This window comes from Pseudorca crassidens, chromosome 7 (assembly GCF_039906515.1).
Source record: "Pseudorca crassidens isolate mPseCra1 chromosome 7, mPseCra1.hap1, whole genome shotgun sequence".
Lineage (NCBI taxonomy): Eukaryota > Metazoa > Chordata > Mammalia > Artiodactyla > Delphinidae > Pseudorca > Pseudorca crassidens.
In genome coordinates, this window is record NC_090302.1 from 68046948 (window position 1) to 68059881 (window position 12934).

At 45.4% G+C, this 12934-nt stretch overlaps 1 protein-coding gene across 1 annotated transcript in view; it reads right to left on the reverse strand.

The window, feature by feature from the left end:
• Window positions 1-2395: 2395 nt before the first annotated feature.
• Window positions 2396-12934, reverse strand: part of LOC137228359 (stabilizer of axonemal microtubules 1-like) — a 64436-nt gene continuing 53897 nt past the window's right edge. The window contains exons 2-3 of the mRNA XM_067745478.1: window positions 3473-3652; window positions 2396-2495 (exon numbers count right to left, since the gene is read on the reverse strand). Of these exons, the coding sequence (XP_067601579.1) occupies window positions 2396-2495; window positions 3473-3652 (280 nt within the window). The remainder of the gene's footprint in view (window positions 2496-3472; window positions 3653-12934) is intronic.

Below are 12934 nucleotides of genomic sequence, written 5' to 3' on the forward strand. Positions count from 1 at the left end.
AATCTATAGAGGTGAGGAAGTATACCTGCACTGGGATAGCTGTGAGTAGAGAAATATGTATTTGAACAGGAAATGTGTAATATTCAATAGGTAGGAAAAGACTCAAGCCTACTACCATCTTGCTTCTTTCCTGGCTTTTCTAAAAGCCCTTTCACTTTTAGCTCTTCCCCCTTACACTCCGATTTACCAAGGAGTCTTGTCAATACATGAAGGAATCTGTGCCACCAACTTCCTGCCCTCTTCCCTGCAGCCAAACCCATCAGGGGTGAACCCGATTCCATCCTCCCCCTCTGCACCTCCATTTCACCCTACCCTCGGCCCCTCTCCCTTTAAGAATAAAGGTCTAACACCATCTTGAAGACTCACCTCTTTTTTCTGAGGCTGTCACTTTGCCCATCTTTAGGGATCTCACTTAGCTAACAAAATAATGTCCCCAAATGGGGCCCAACTGTTTTACATGGTCACGTGCCTAAGGGGAAATGAGGTTTGAAGTACAAACCTCTTATTCATAAACTGATCTCAGGTCTACCCGAACTAAAGGCAGATCCTCTGTGAGAGAATTACTCAGGGCGGCAAGAAACAGTTCAACGTTAAGAAGGGCTGAAAAGCACAAGCATTCACCTCATGGTACCTGCTGTAAATGCCCAAGATTTACAGTCAGTAAGAGCTGTGTGCAGCTGTAATCATGCCTCATGCTGGGATGATAACCTTTCCGGAAACCAGGTGTTTTTTGTGTCTGAGCTTAATCGCCAAACCTAGCCAAGCCACGGGCCACATGACTTTTTCATGCAGCAGGTGGCAGCCCCAATCTCAGAAACTAAGCCAGGTCAGCCTTTAGAGAGGTAAGTGGGTCGGACATTCTAATAATCAGAGTTCTAAGGGCAGAAGGATGACGATCCACACAGACACAGAGGTGTGCAGACACAGGGCTGGCCCATCCTTTCCCCAGCATCCTCTGGCAGAGAACCTAGATGACAACAACTCTACATTGCCCAATGGGGAACACTTTTACTGTATGTATTCAGATACGGGCCAGAGTCTCTGCTGAGTTTATAAAGTTCAGAAAAGATGGTTAGTACAATCTCGATTTTTGTTAATTTATGTCAATAAAAGCCCACCAAAGCTCAAAAAAAAAAAAGAAGGCATCCTGACAGGGGCATAGGTTTTTTTTTTTTTCAGTCTATGAAAATGTGCCCAGCAGGGTAGGCACAGGGCTGAGAAATGATGAGATTGAGGGACGGGGGAGAGAAGAGATGCCTTCTGCTCATCCGTCCCTTAGTCCTCTTTCTGGGGAAGGAAATAAAGGAGAGGAGAGAAGCACTTCTGTTCTTTTTTCTTCCCATGGGTAACCATGATCCTGCCACTTTTCTTTTTAAGGCTCTTACAATCATTAATAAGTTGTTTTGGAAATTCTTTCAGTATCTTCTTTCTTCCACTTTGGCCGTATCTTAACATGAATGATTTTGTTATTCTGGCCTTGGCAGGGACAGAGAGACTTTCTGGGTGAAATGTTTATTGTTGTAAGTGACACAAGGCAAGGATAATTTAGGACAGGTCAAAGGGCAAGTTTTTGTTTTGCAAAGCACCATCGGGAAGAGGGAGGGCATGTGGGGCACCACTGGAGGCCTCAGAGCTAGGGGATGGGACAGGACGCCTGCTCCAGAGAAAGGATTTGTTCTCATTCTCCTGAGCTTGTGGGCAACAAAAAGAAAGCACTCCTCAACATCCAACACTCCAAGTATCCAAATATTTCCAGGACAATATCTGAAACTGGCCTGTACTCTGTATTCCACAAGGCACTCTTGACTTCCTGCAAATTGGGTACAAAGAGAAGTGAAGACCAGCATCTAGAAACTGAACGTGATGTTTGTAATCCATTCCTCAACACTGCTCTTATCCTTTCCTACCAATTACATGTCTCTTATACATAAGCCTAGTTCCTTTCATGAGCACTGACTGTGGTTTCTTAAAACGAAAAGCAATGCTCCAGAATGATCCACTTCTCTTGTTGTGGTCTTTAGACTCATAGAAACAAAGAACGCCGTTTTCCTGGGAAAATGAAGCCCAAACTTTAAGGTTTATATTGTTTAGTAAGTCACAGGTTGAAAAACAGGTTGCATAGATTACATTTTTTTTCATGAATCAGGACCCAGAAACCTTGTGCTGACCTCAAATCATTTAATATAACTACTCAGCATAAAGGTGACCTGATTCAAGTCAAGAGTCAGATAAGACCCTCGAGTCCCTCTCATTCTCAAGCGGCCCCTGTCCAGGGGTTCCCACAAAGCCGAGAAATCCCTGGGCTTCATTCCCCACATTGTGGGTCTTTTCTGATAACCCAGACATGGACTTCTTCCTTTGGATCTAGAAGACAGCAGCTTTTAGGAGGAATACTTCATGCCTCCAACCCACATTCTAAACAGAGGACATTTCCAGGCCCGTCCTGGGGGAAACTGAATGAACTGGTGTTCTGCTCAGCCAGGGTCACCTGGGACCTTTACAGAAAAGCACAAAATTGCGAGGCAAAGGGGGAAGCAACAGGAAGAAATTTTACCAGGTCTTGCAAACCCGTAACGTGCGGGCATCGTGGTAGAACAATTTCACCTCCACCACACAGCAATCCTGCCCTGTAGGGATGAGGAACTTGGGAGGCAGAGAAGGCGCCCAGCTCTCAGGTCTCATGTGGGGACTAAGTTCTACAACCTGAAACACTGCCCAACTGACTCAAACACGTTTCTACTCCTCTGGGTCACCAGTCACAGGTCATCACCTGGAGATCACTAACTGAGCTGTCAACAGCAGATTCTGTTAGAGCCCTGCAGCATGTGGAACAACGCTGAGACTGATCATGTGTGCCCACTCCCTCAGTACAGATACCTCTGCAGGCCTGACACGCTGAGCCACGGGGTTCAGTCTCCTCACAGAGCTGGAGCTCAAGAGCCAGAGTTGCTAAGTCAAGGGTAATGTAAAAGGAAATATTCTTTGTTCATATTCCTGAAGAATGTTCAAGGGGACCCCAACTCAAGCTCTATAGCATAATTTCAAAAAAGCTCAAGTTCTCTTTCACCACGACCGACATCACTACCACCACCCAAGCTGACCTAGAGCTTCTGTGCAGAAGCCCAAAGCTCCTTTTTCTGCAGTAGCCACCCTCTTTCTAGTTATTATTTTCCTTGCATAGTTAACGTAACCTCCCACCCTTTTGATGCAGATCAATTTACAATTCCCACCCCACGGCTCCCCCTTCCCCCGCCCCAGCCCCAAGTAAGAATCCTTTCTCTTTAAGAGGGGGCTAGGGAAAACTAAACAGGCTAATAAATGCAGGATTTTCTTTCAGAGATACAGTAAATTAACATTCAAGCATTAATAGCATGTATTGATAGTGCACGTCAATGCAATTTGAACGTTAGGTTAATGCTGTACGTTACTCCAGTAGTGGTGTGCGTTTATACGTTCACACTATTGCCCTCACCTAAATGTGGTCAGGCCTTCCATTGGCGCGGACGCTTTCTGGTACTCCAGCTTGGGCTTGAAGGACTCTCTGGGCAGGTAAGAGCGATAGAGAGGGTAGTTCTTGGTATATTCGGAGAAAAGACATGGTTTCTCTGTTTTATCATATATCTTGGTAGGGAGGTGTGGACAGTGATGCCGCCTAATTTAAAAAAAAGAAAAAAGAAAACAGGAATGTTAGGTTAGTTACCTTCTTGGGAAGAATACATTCAGTTTGCTACCTCCTCAAAATCTGACCCAGAGTATAAAATCATGACTGCCGGCATTGAAAACAGCACTTTAACCCTTCCTTTTCTCTACTGAACTATGTGAGGTGGCCAGAATTTCTTAAATGATCTGTAACTGCCATTGGTTAATGGTCAAAATACCTTGAACCATAAAATTATGCACAAGCACGGCTGATGACCAGCCATCACACGTGCCATGCTGCTTGTTTAAATACTGAAATACTTCCATACCATAATAGGTGAACGGTTGTGGCCCCCAAGGCATCTGAGTGCCAACCTAGTCCCTCCCCTGAAACCCGCCCTCCCAATCACCCAGCAATTAAGGGCTTAACACCTGCCCTAATGGGGGCTCCAAGGCTGTGCTCTAGGGCCAGGCTACTGTCTTTCCTCATTAGTTCCTGGGTCAATTCAGAATATCACCCTCGCACACAAGTGGCATCATACATAGCAGAACCACCTCAGTTCTGAGTCTACTAAACACCACTGACTATGTGAAACCATTTTTACATTGAAAGCCTGGCTCCTTTATTCTTTCAGGTCTCACTTCACTTAGGCTTCCGCTGATCATCTTTACCTAAAATACACCCCTCCACGCCCTCACCTCTCAAACAGAGTTTCTCTCATCACGTGGATGCCTTTCCCATCGCTTACTCTTATCTGTAATTGGCACATTTGTTGCTGAGTTTATTATCTGTCTCATCTGTCAAGCTCAGAACCTTTTTCTATCTTGTTCACTGCTACATCCCTAGTACCTCTCATATCCTGCCTGGCACAGAGTAGGCATTCAATAAACATTTATTAAACGAATACTGAACATATGAAGGAATGATTAAATAAACTTTATGCCTCATTATGCAGGGAGATGATAGATAATAATTTGAAGTTATAATTTATAGTGAGTTTTTCCATTTTACATGCATGGTAATAAATGACCTTATTATTCTCCTTGCAGGTGAATAAAGGGCAGCTATTTGAGCTGTCCAAAACAAAGCAGTGTATCAATTATTTAAATGCCCACATACAATCCTTGCAAACCAGCTAGGGTACGTCTAATCATCAACACCAGCACATCCACAAAACTCCATGTTAGTGATCTCCAACTTAGTTACATCCAGAAATGGCACAGAATTTTAAAAAACTTTTTACACTAAACTGATTCTGATTACAGAAACTAAGATACACAGTGTTCTGGGGCAGCACATCAGAGAAAAGAGAAACAGACATACAGAGAACTCATCACTGCTCCAATCAAAAGCTGGTTTCTAGGCAACAGTTAGCGTGCTGCTCCCATTGTTAGTAAGTTCAACCCTCTACATGAATATTGCTGCCACCACTGTTATTACTGTGTGCCTCTCTTCAACCTCCAACCACCGCCCTGTCACCTGCCCCCACCAGGGAAAATGGTCAACACCTGCATGGTTCGTACGGGTAAAGCTGCATATGAACACGTTTATCCCTATTTTCATTTCACGTGTAGATTTTTGTATCAGATCAGGATTCCTACAAACCTCAAATTAAAAGCCAAGAAGTGCTGGTTACTCAAAAATACCTCTGCAGATATATTTTATTCACCCATACTCTGAGACAGAAATCAAGACTTTATTAAGGGTAACTCAGATTCAGGCACTTGCAATAAAGTGGACTCCACAGGCCTAACAATATTTTCCCTCTCTAGTGCCCTTTTTTTTTTTTTTTGCGGTACACGGGCCTCTCACTGTTGTGGCCTCTCCCGTTACGGAGAACAGGCTCCGGACGCACAGGCTCAGCGGCCATGGCTCACGGGCCCAGCCGCTCCACGGCATGTGGGATCTTCCCGGACCGGGGCACGAACCCGTGTCCCCTGCATCGGCAGGCGGACTCTCAACCACTGAGCCACCAGGGAAGCCCTCTAGTGCCCTTTTTTAAACCAGTAAAACTTTGCTTTTATATAACCCCCTTTCTATATTGTTACTTTTAAAAAATGTAACATATTGTAAAAGGCTCATTCCAAAAGAAAAATAAATTAAATGGCAAGAAACTACATTGCAACTGGTATTATAAGAGAGGATTTCAGTATAGCAACACAGTTGCATCCAGCCATTGATGTTCCATTCAATGGAATTACATATAATATATATTTATAGGGCAGATTTTATTCATTTGACGTGTTGGTTAACTAAGACCTTGTCTCACTTTGGAACATCAAAATCTCTCAACTGAAAGTCAACTTTTCATCGCCTAGTGTGCTCATGGTGCCACCCTCTTTCCTCACCTGTGCCCACCCCAGCTTGAATGTCCCTCTCAAGACAGAAAGCACCATGTATTCACCTTGTTGGTGAAGTTTAAAGGTGGAACCCCTTTATCCAGGAGCTCCTCAAGGATAAAGACCAAGTCTTCTACTTCTGTGTTCTGGAAACTAGCCCAATACCTGATATATTTTATTTAACAGCAGATGGACAGTGTATAAGAGGATGAACTGCTGAAAGAAAAGATATTTACAAAGACATGACTGATTTGTTCTAACATTAGTAGAGCCAAAAGGGAAAATACAGATCAGATTCTCAGTTTTTATGGACCTAGACAGTGTCTAAATAAAGTTTATGGGATCACCGTGCATGGGGTATTCAAAAGCAGTCTTAACAGTCATGAACCAAGGAAAGGACAGACCTCTTCTCCCAGCTCTCTGATGCTTCTACCATTTTAAAGGAGCTGGTGGGCCACCTTGTTCAGGAGCACACTGAAACAAGCCAAGATGGGCCAACAGACAGAGAAGAGGAGAAGAGTAAGAAGGTTTCCTTAATCTATCAGAACTCTGAAGTCTTTCCACTCCAAGAACTACTAAAGGACCACAAGTAAGAGGAAATAATCCAGACTTTTTCTGACATTTGGTAAAGGGAGCAGTAGAGACCTTTCAATGGAACCCAGAAAAAGTTAATAGCTGACACCAAGCTAGAATCATAGAATTTTTTTAATTGAAAGGGGCCATGGAAAATATCTGATCTAACGTCCGCACTACACAGATGAAGTCTCTGAAGCTCAGCAAACCATGTATGTAACCTAGCCATAAAGAGAAACTAGGTCTCCATCACATCTGAATGAGCAAGTATGTTTCCTGAGGTGCACCCAGCTCAAAGCCATCTAGGACTCAGATGACCCCAGAATGGATGACAGAACTTTAAGTATAGAACAAGTCCCTCCAGAATAGCACCATCCAATAGAAACAGAAGGCGAGCCATTAATGAGAACCACATGTGTCATTTTGTTGTTTTTTGTTTTGGGGGGGTTTTTTTTGCGGTACGCGGGCCTCTCACTGCTGCGGCCTCTCCCGTTGCGGAGCACAGGCTCCGGACGCGCAGGCTCAGCGGCCATGGCTCACGTGTCCAGCACCTCTGCGGCATGTGGGATCTTCCCGGACCGGGGCACGAACCCGTGTCCCCTGCATCGGCAGGCGGTCTTTCAACCACTACGCCACCAGGGAAGCCCCACACGTGTCATTTTAAATTTTCTAGTAGCCACATTAAAAAGGTCAAAAGCAGGTGAACTTAATTTTAATATTTTACTTTTAATCCAATCTATCCAAAATACCATTTCAACATGTAATCAATACCCAAAATTGAGATATTTTCCTTTCTTACTATGTCTTCAAAATCCAGTGTGTGTCTCACATTGACAGCACACGTCAGGAGGACCACGTTTCAAGCCATATGTGGCGGTGGATTCCCCACTGGGAAGTGCAGGTACAGACAGAAGAACTGCAAGCACCCTGGTGCTGGAAGCTCCCCTACAGATGGAGGAAAGACAAAGATGCTTAGAAGTATTTTTGTTGACAAATAGGGTATCTGCCTCTTGGACTCTCTGACCTGCCTTCATGTAACACAATCAAAGGCATTAAAAGACATGAAAAATTAGTTGGAGGATTTTTTCATTATCTCCTCACTCCACAGAGCTCAGCTTCAGTGTTATGCACCTGGAATGCACCCTGTAGCTGCTCTCTTTCCTGCCACCTCCACTTTTCCAACATGTTTCCCTTCCTTCGAGGCCCATCTTGAATGCTACTTCCACCACCACCGTCACCGCCATCACCACCACCACAGGAAGCTACTGATGATCCCACTGTACCCTGTTACTGGCCGTGACTCTCTCTCCTCTGATTGTGCATGGTGTAGTGTCCCTACCTCTTTCAGGACCCTTTACTGCTCTGCTCTGCCTTGCATGGTCCTCTACTTATCAATTTTCAGGTTAAGAATTTTCATGGTTGCAAACAAAGCCGTTCACCGGGGGAAAGCATGGTAATTCTTCCTGCCACCAAGAGGCAGCATGAACAGTAGCTACTAGAATGTCACTCTGAACTTTTCAAACAAATGAACTTCCAGTAGTTCTTTAGAACCCAACCTGTTTGTAAGCAGAACAGCTTTTGGTGGATATGGGTGACTCGTCTTGCCTCTCTCATGGTCTTTTAGAATCCCCTGCTGAGCCCAGCCTGCTGTGGGCAGTGAGGAGGGCTCTCCATTCCAGGAGGCAGAGGGCGTGGCAGAAGGAGACTCTGGAGGCAGGAAGATGTGGTTTCCAATCCTAGCTCTGTCACTGACTGCTTGTGTAACGTGGAGAACATTACTTAACTCTTCTGAACTTCGATTTCCTCCTCTGTAATTTGTGGCTAACAACTTCTACCATTTAGTATGATTGTGTGACCTTCTCCTCAGATACCAGAGGAAAAATGCCTAGCCCAGTCTAAGGCAAGCACTCTGATTAAGAGGCTATGTTTATTGAGCAATTACTGTACACCACATGGGCTAGGAGTTCTGTATCTCATCCCATCTAATCCTTACAGCAACGCTACGATGGAAGCACTCTTATTTTCCTCATTTTACAAACATGAAGACTGAGGTTGAAGAGATGTGATCTCATTGAAGGTGACAGAGCCAGATGGTAATGAAGTCAGGACTTAGAACCCCAGGCTTTCTGCCTGGTTCCAAAGCCTGTGCTCTTAATCACAGCCATATACTGTGTGGCTTAATGGGATGCCAGCCTGTACCAAACACCTCTGTTTCCTGGCTGCTCTGATAAACCTAAGGGCAGTCAATTAATAGGCAGTTCTTAGACCTACCCATTCCCCGTCCCCCTAGCTACACTCAGCCTTCCAGGACAGGATGTGCCCCTCTTTCCCGAGGACCCCAGAACCATTCTAATATAAACCAACAAATAGATGCAATTCCAAGTGCTTTTTAAAACACTGATCGTTCCACAGAACTTTCTTTACTGTCTAAACAAGAAAGTCTCATTAGATAAAGTCATAACAGTAACAACCAGGAAAACAAAGAACATGGAACGCTGGGTCTCAAAGGACCCTCAAGATCAGGCAACCCTTCAGTTTCAACAGGCAGGTGAGGGCACTGAGATGGAGGGACGCCAGGCTTCCAGCCAAGGTCACACAGCTGGTCAGCGGCAGCGTCCACCCCGGGTCCCACACCACCTCCCACATAACTGACTTCCATTTACAGCCGGACTTAAAACTCCAAGTGCAGACTCTTAAAGGATTTGCAGCCCAGTTTTCCTTTTGTCCGGTAGTTGGGAGACTGTGACCTGTCACAGCAGCCATGCGACGGAGGAAAACACTTAGAGCGGAAAATGCATTCTTGGTCTAGAAGAGGCGAAGGTGCCAACCATCACCAAACCTCAAGTCAAAAAGTCATCATTCTATGCCGACGGTTTAGAACGATTTCCGGGTGTCTGGAGTAAGAAGACCTCTGAGACCCTAGAGGCAGCATCCTCTCAGAGGAGGACCTCCATCTCTGGAATGGTCTTCTCCCTGAACAGCTCACAAAGCCAACCCAATTAGCCTCTGAGGATGGACAAAGCCAGTGCTTTTCCCAACGTGCATGTGTATCTACCTGCAGTGGCTTATAAACTTTTAAAACGTTTACTAAACTTGGTTCTCTCCTATTTAGAATATACCCAGAGGCAAAGGGATAAGTGAGAATGCTTTTATGAACTGCAAAATAAGACCACTGTTGAACATACACAGATATATTTCATACCAATCTTAAGACGACTCACATTCCCCCTACCTACATCTTCTGCCTAGATCTTTAAAGAAATGTTGCATTGTGAGAACTCTGAATCACTCCAGCTTATGTCCTGTCCACGGTGCTAGGAAATTGGGCAGGGATTACAAACTGAACCTTGGTGGTGACTAATCCTTCAGGGGATCAGATTCTGGGTAACAGAAAGCAGGGCCATCTGGTACAAATATGACAGATAGATGCAACTGATGTACCAACTAGCAGAGGCTGCCTGCGAGCCACACTGAAAACTTCCTAGGTCACAGCCAAGTCTAGTGAGGATGACCGTCTTGATTGATTAGCCATGCCTGTCAAGGGTGCTGGTTTAGGGAAGTGAGGATGGGTGATAAATATATGAATGCAAGGAAAGGGAGGGAAGGCATTCTGGTGGAAATGTCCTAAATGGTGACTTACAGGAATCGCACGTTTGGAAGACATCTATAAACAACAAAGCCATAAGAATGTAAAGTTGCCAAGATGAGAAAAAAAGGAATAAAAACAAGGCCAAAATCTTGAAGAACACCACATTTAGGAAGCAGGATAAAGAAGTCTCAGGAGGAAAAAACTGACAAAAAGGAGAAAATTCGGTGACAGATCAAATAAAAGATTTTAAGTGTTCAACAGTTAAACGCCTCAGAAAAATCTCATATGGTGACTAGAAAGCAGCTTCAGCAGAGTGGCTGTGCTGGATCCAAGGAACGGATGCTGCTGAGGAAGTGGAGGAGGGGAGGGAGACCACGCTGAAAACTCTGGCGACAAAACCATCAAGAAAAGTCCAATGGGAGTTCAAGAAGTTACCCAGGACATACACAAGAATTGCTAACTATGCGATTATCATCATGCGGTACTGGGTAAAAGAAGTGAAATCAGATCATCTTTGTAGGTAGAGGAACAGAGTAGCAGACAGGGATTCCTTTTTTTTCTTTTTTTTTTTTTTGCGGTACTCTCAATGTTGTGGCCTCTCCCGTTGCGGAGCACAGGCTCCAGACGCGCAGGCCCAGCGGCCATGACTCATGGGCCCAGCCTCTCCACGGCATGTGGGATCTTCCCAGACCGGAGCACGAACCCGTGTCCCCTGCATCGGCAGGCGGACTCTCAACCACTGTGCCACCAGGGAAGCCCCGACAGGGATTCTTTTATGAGCAAAAACCATTGCTGGAGCCAGAGCCTGGACTACAAAGGAGATATGATGAAGGCGGGAAGGCGGGCGGGATTCAAGAGACAATTTGAGAGGAGAGATGGGAACCTGAGCAGCACCAGTCTGGTGGCCTTGACGCAGGACACAAAGGCAGCGAGAGAAAGAAAGCGGATGAAATGAAGAGGTGCAAGGCATGCACAGGGCACTCCATAGGGAGTGCGTTGAAAGGGCAGCTGGAAAAGTGCAGACTTGCTTCCAAGGAGTAGTGATGCCAAAGGAGAGGGGCCCAACTAGGACCTTGTGCGGCAATGCTCAGAAGCTCTGAGGGAAGATACTCTGGTTCAGCAGACTGTGAGGCAGAGGGCCTCGTGGGATGGCAGGCACCAATGAGAGGAGCTCTGGTGGGGCGTGCAGCCAGCAGGCTGAGTGGGCAGGAGGGCAGTCAGTGAGAGCCAATGGTCCTTTGAAAAGCCAAGAGCCTGGAGAGAGCAGCAGAGAGTATGTTCAGAGCCACAGAAGAGCACCCCAGGGGCTCTCCCTGTCCCTTCCGCCTTAGCAGTCAAAAGGAAGAAGAGTTTCTTCGGTGAAAATAAAATAGATGAATTGAGGAAACCTCTTCAAGAAGGTGCAACTGCTCAAGGCATCCTGAGGAGACACAGGGCAGGCATTTTAGCAATGGCCCCACTGAGTCTTGGAGAGACACACAGAAAGGACCATGCCAGTCACCAAGGCGCCTTCTCTCTCTACCTCTTAGACAACCAACCCTCTGGGGGAAGGCAGGTGCCACCTGGGCTGTTCCAACTTGGCACGTCTCCTCCGCACCAGCCCTGACAACACTCTACCCAGACCCCTAGTCCTACCTGACCCCCTTCACCTCCTTCAGATTTCAGCTCAAAAATCCCTCCTGCCAGGAGGACTTCCCAGACCCCTCATCAGATGGCGGTCACTCTGCTCATCCCCCCCATTCTCACACCACATGCTGGCAGCCACCTGCTCAGTCTGACGTCCTGGCAGGCGGGTCTCGGATACCACTGCCTTCGTGCCTGGCACGTGGTAGGCATTCAATACTCGATTGCTGAACACAGGCAAGAAGAACAGGGGCAAGTACCATATGCGGCTAAGTCGTGTCCACTGTGGCCTGAGCCAGCAGCACACCTGCAAACTGCTTAAAAAGCAAACCCAGCGGCTAGACTCCTATGTGTTGACCCTTGCGGCACGGCGCTTCCTAGGTACACGCAGCTTAGCAATTGGTTTTAAAAAAACAAATCCTTGACCCAATCGCAAATCACACACGTACATCATTTGAGCTGGATCACAACAAACCTTAAAGTGCAAGCTAGAATTATAAAGTTTTTAGGGGAAAACACAGGCGAATACCTTTGTAAGAGCAGAAGGCAAAGAGTTCTTAGGTCCCAGAAAGTAATAAGCATAAAAGAAGGAACTGGTTAAGTTAGACAAAGTCAAAAGCTTCTGCTCATCAAAGATATATTTAAGAACATAAGCAAGCCACACATTTGGAAATAATATTTGCAAAACAGATAGCTAGCAAAGGACTGTTATCCAGGATATATAAAATCATCTATAACTCAATAATAAAGACACAAAAATCACAAGCAAAAATCTGAACAGACACAAAAAGGTATACAAATTGGACAAGAAACATATACAAAAGTGTTTAACATCACAAGTCATCAGGGAAAGACAAGTTTAAACCACAATGAGATACCACTACACACATACCAGAAGAGCTAAAATTAAAAAGACTAACAAAACCTACTGTTGGCTAAGTAGAGTACCAGCACTGTCATTCACTGTTGGTAGGGATGTAAAAAGGTCCAAACCAATTTGGCAAAAGCTACGGCAGTTTCTACATGCTGGCCTACCTCCCAGCCCAGCAATTCAATTCCTAGGAATTTATCCAAAGAAATAAAAGCCATACATTCACAAAAAGGAGTTGGACAAGAATATCCAAAGAAGCTAATTCATAGAACCAAAGAATAGAAACAGCCCAGGCATCC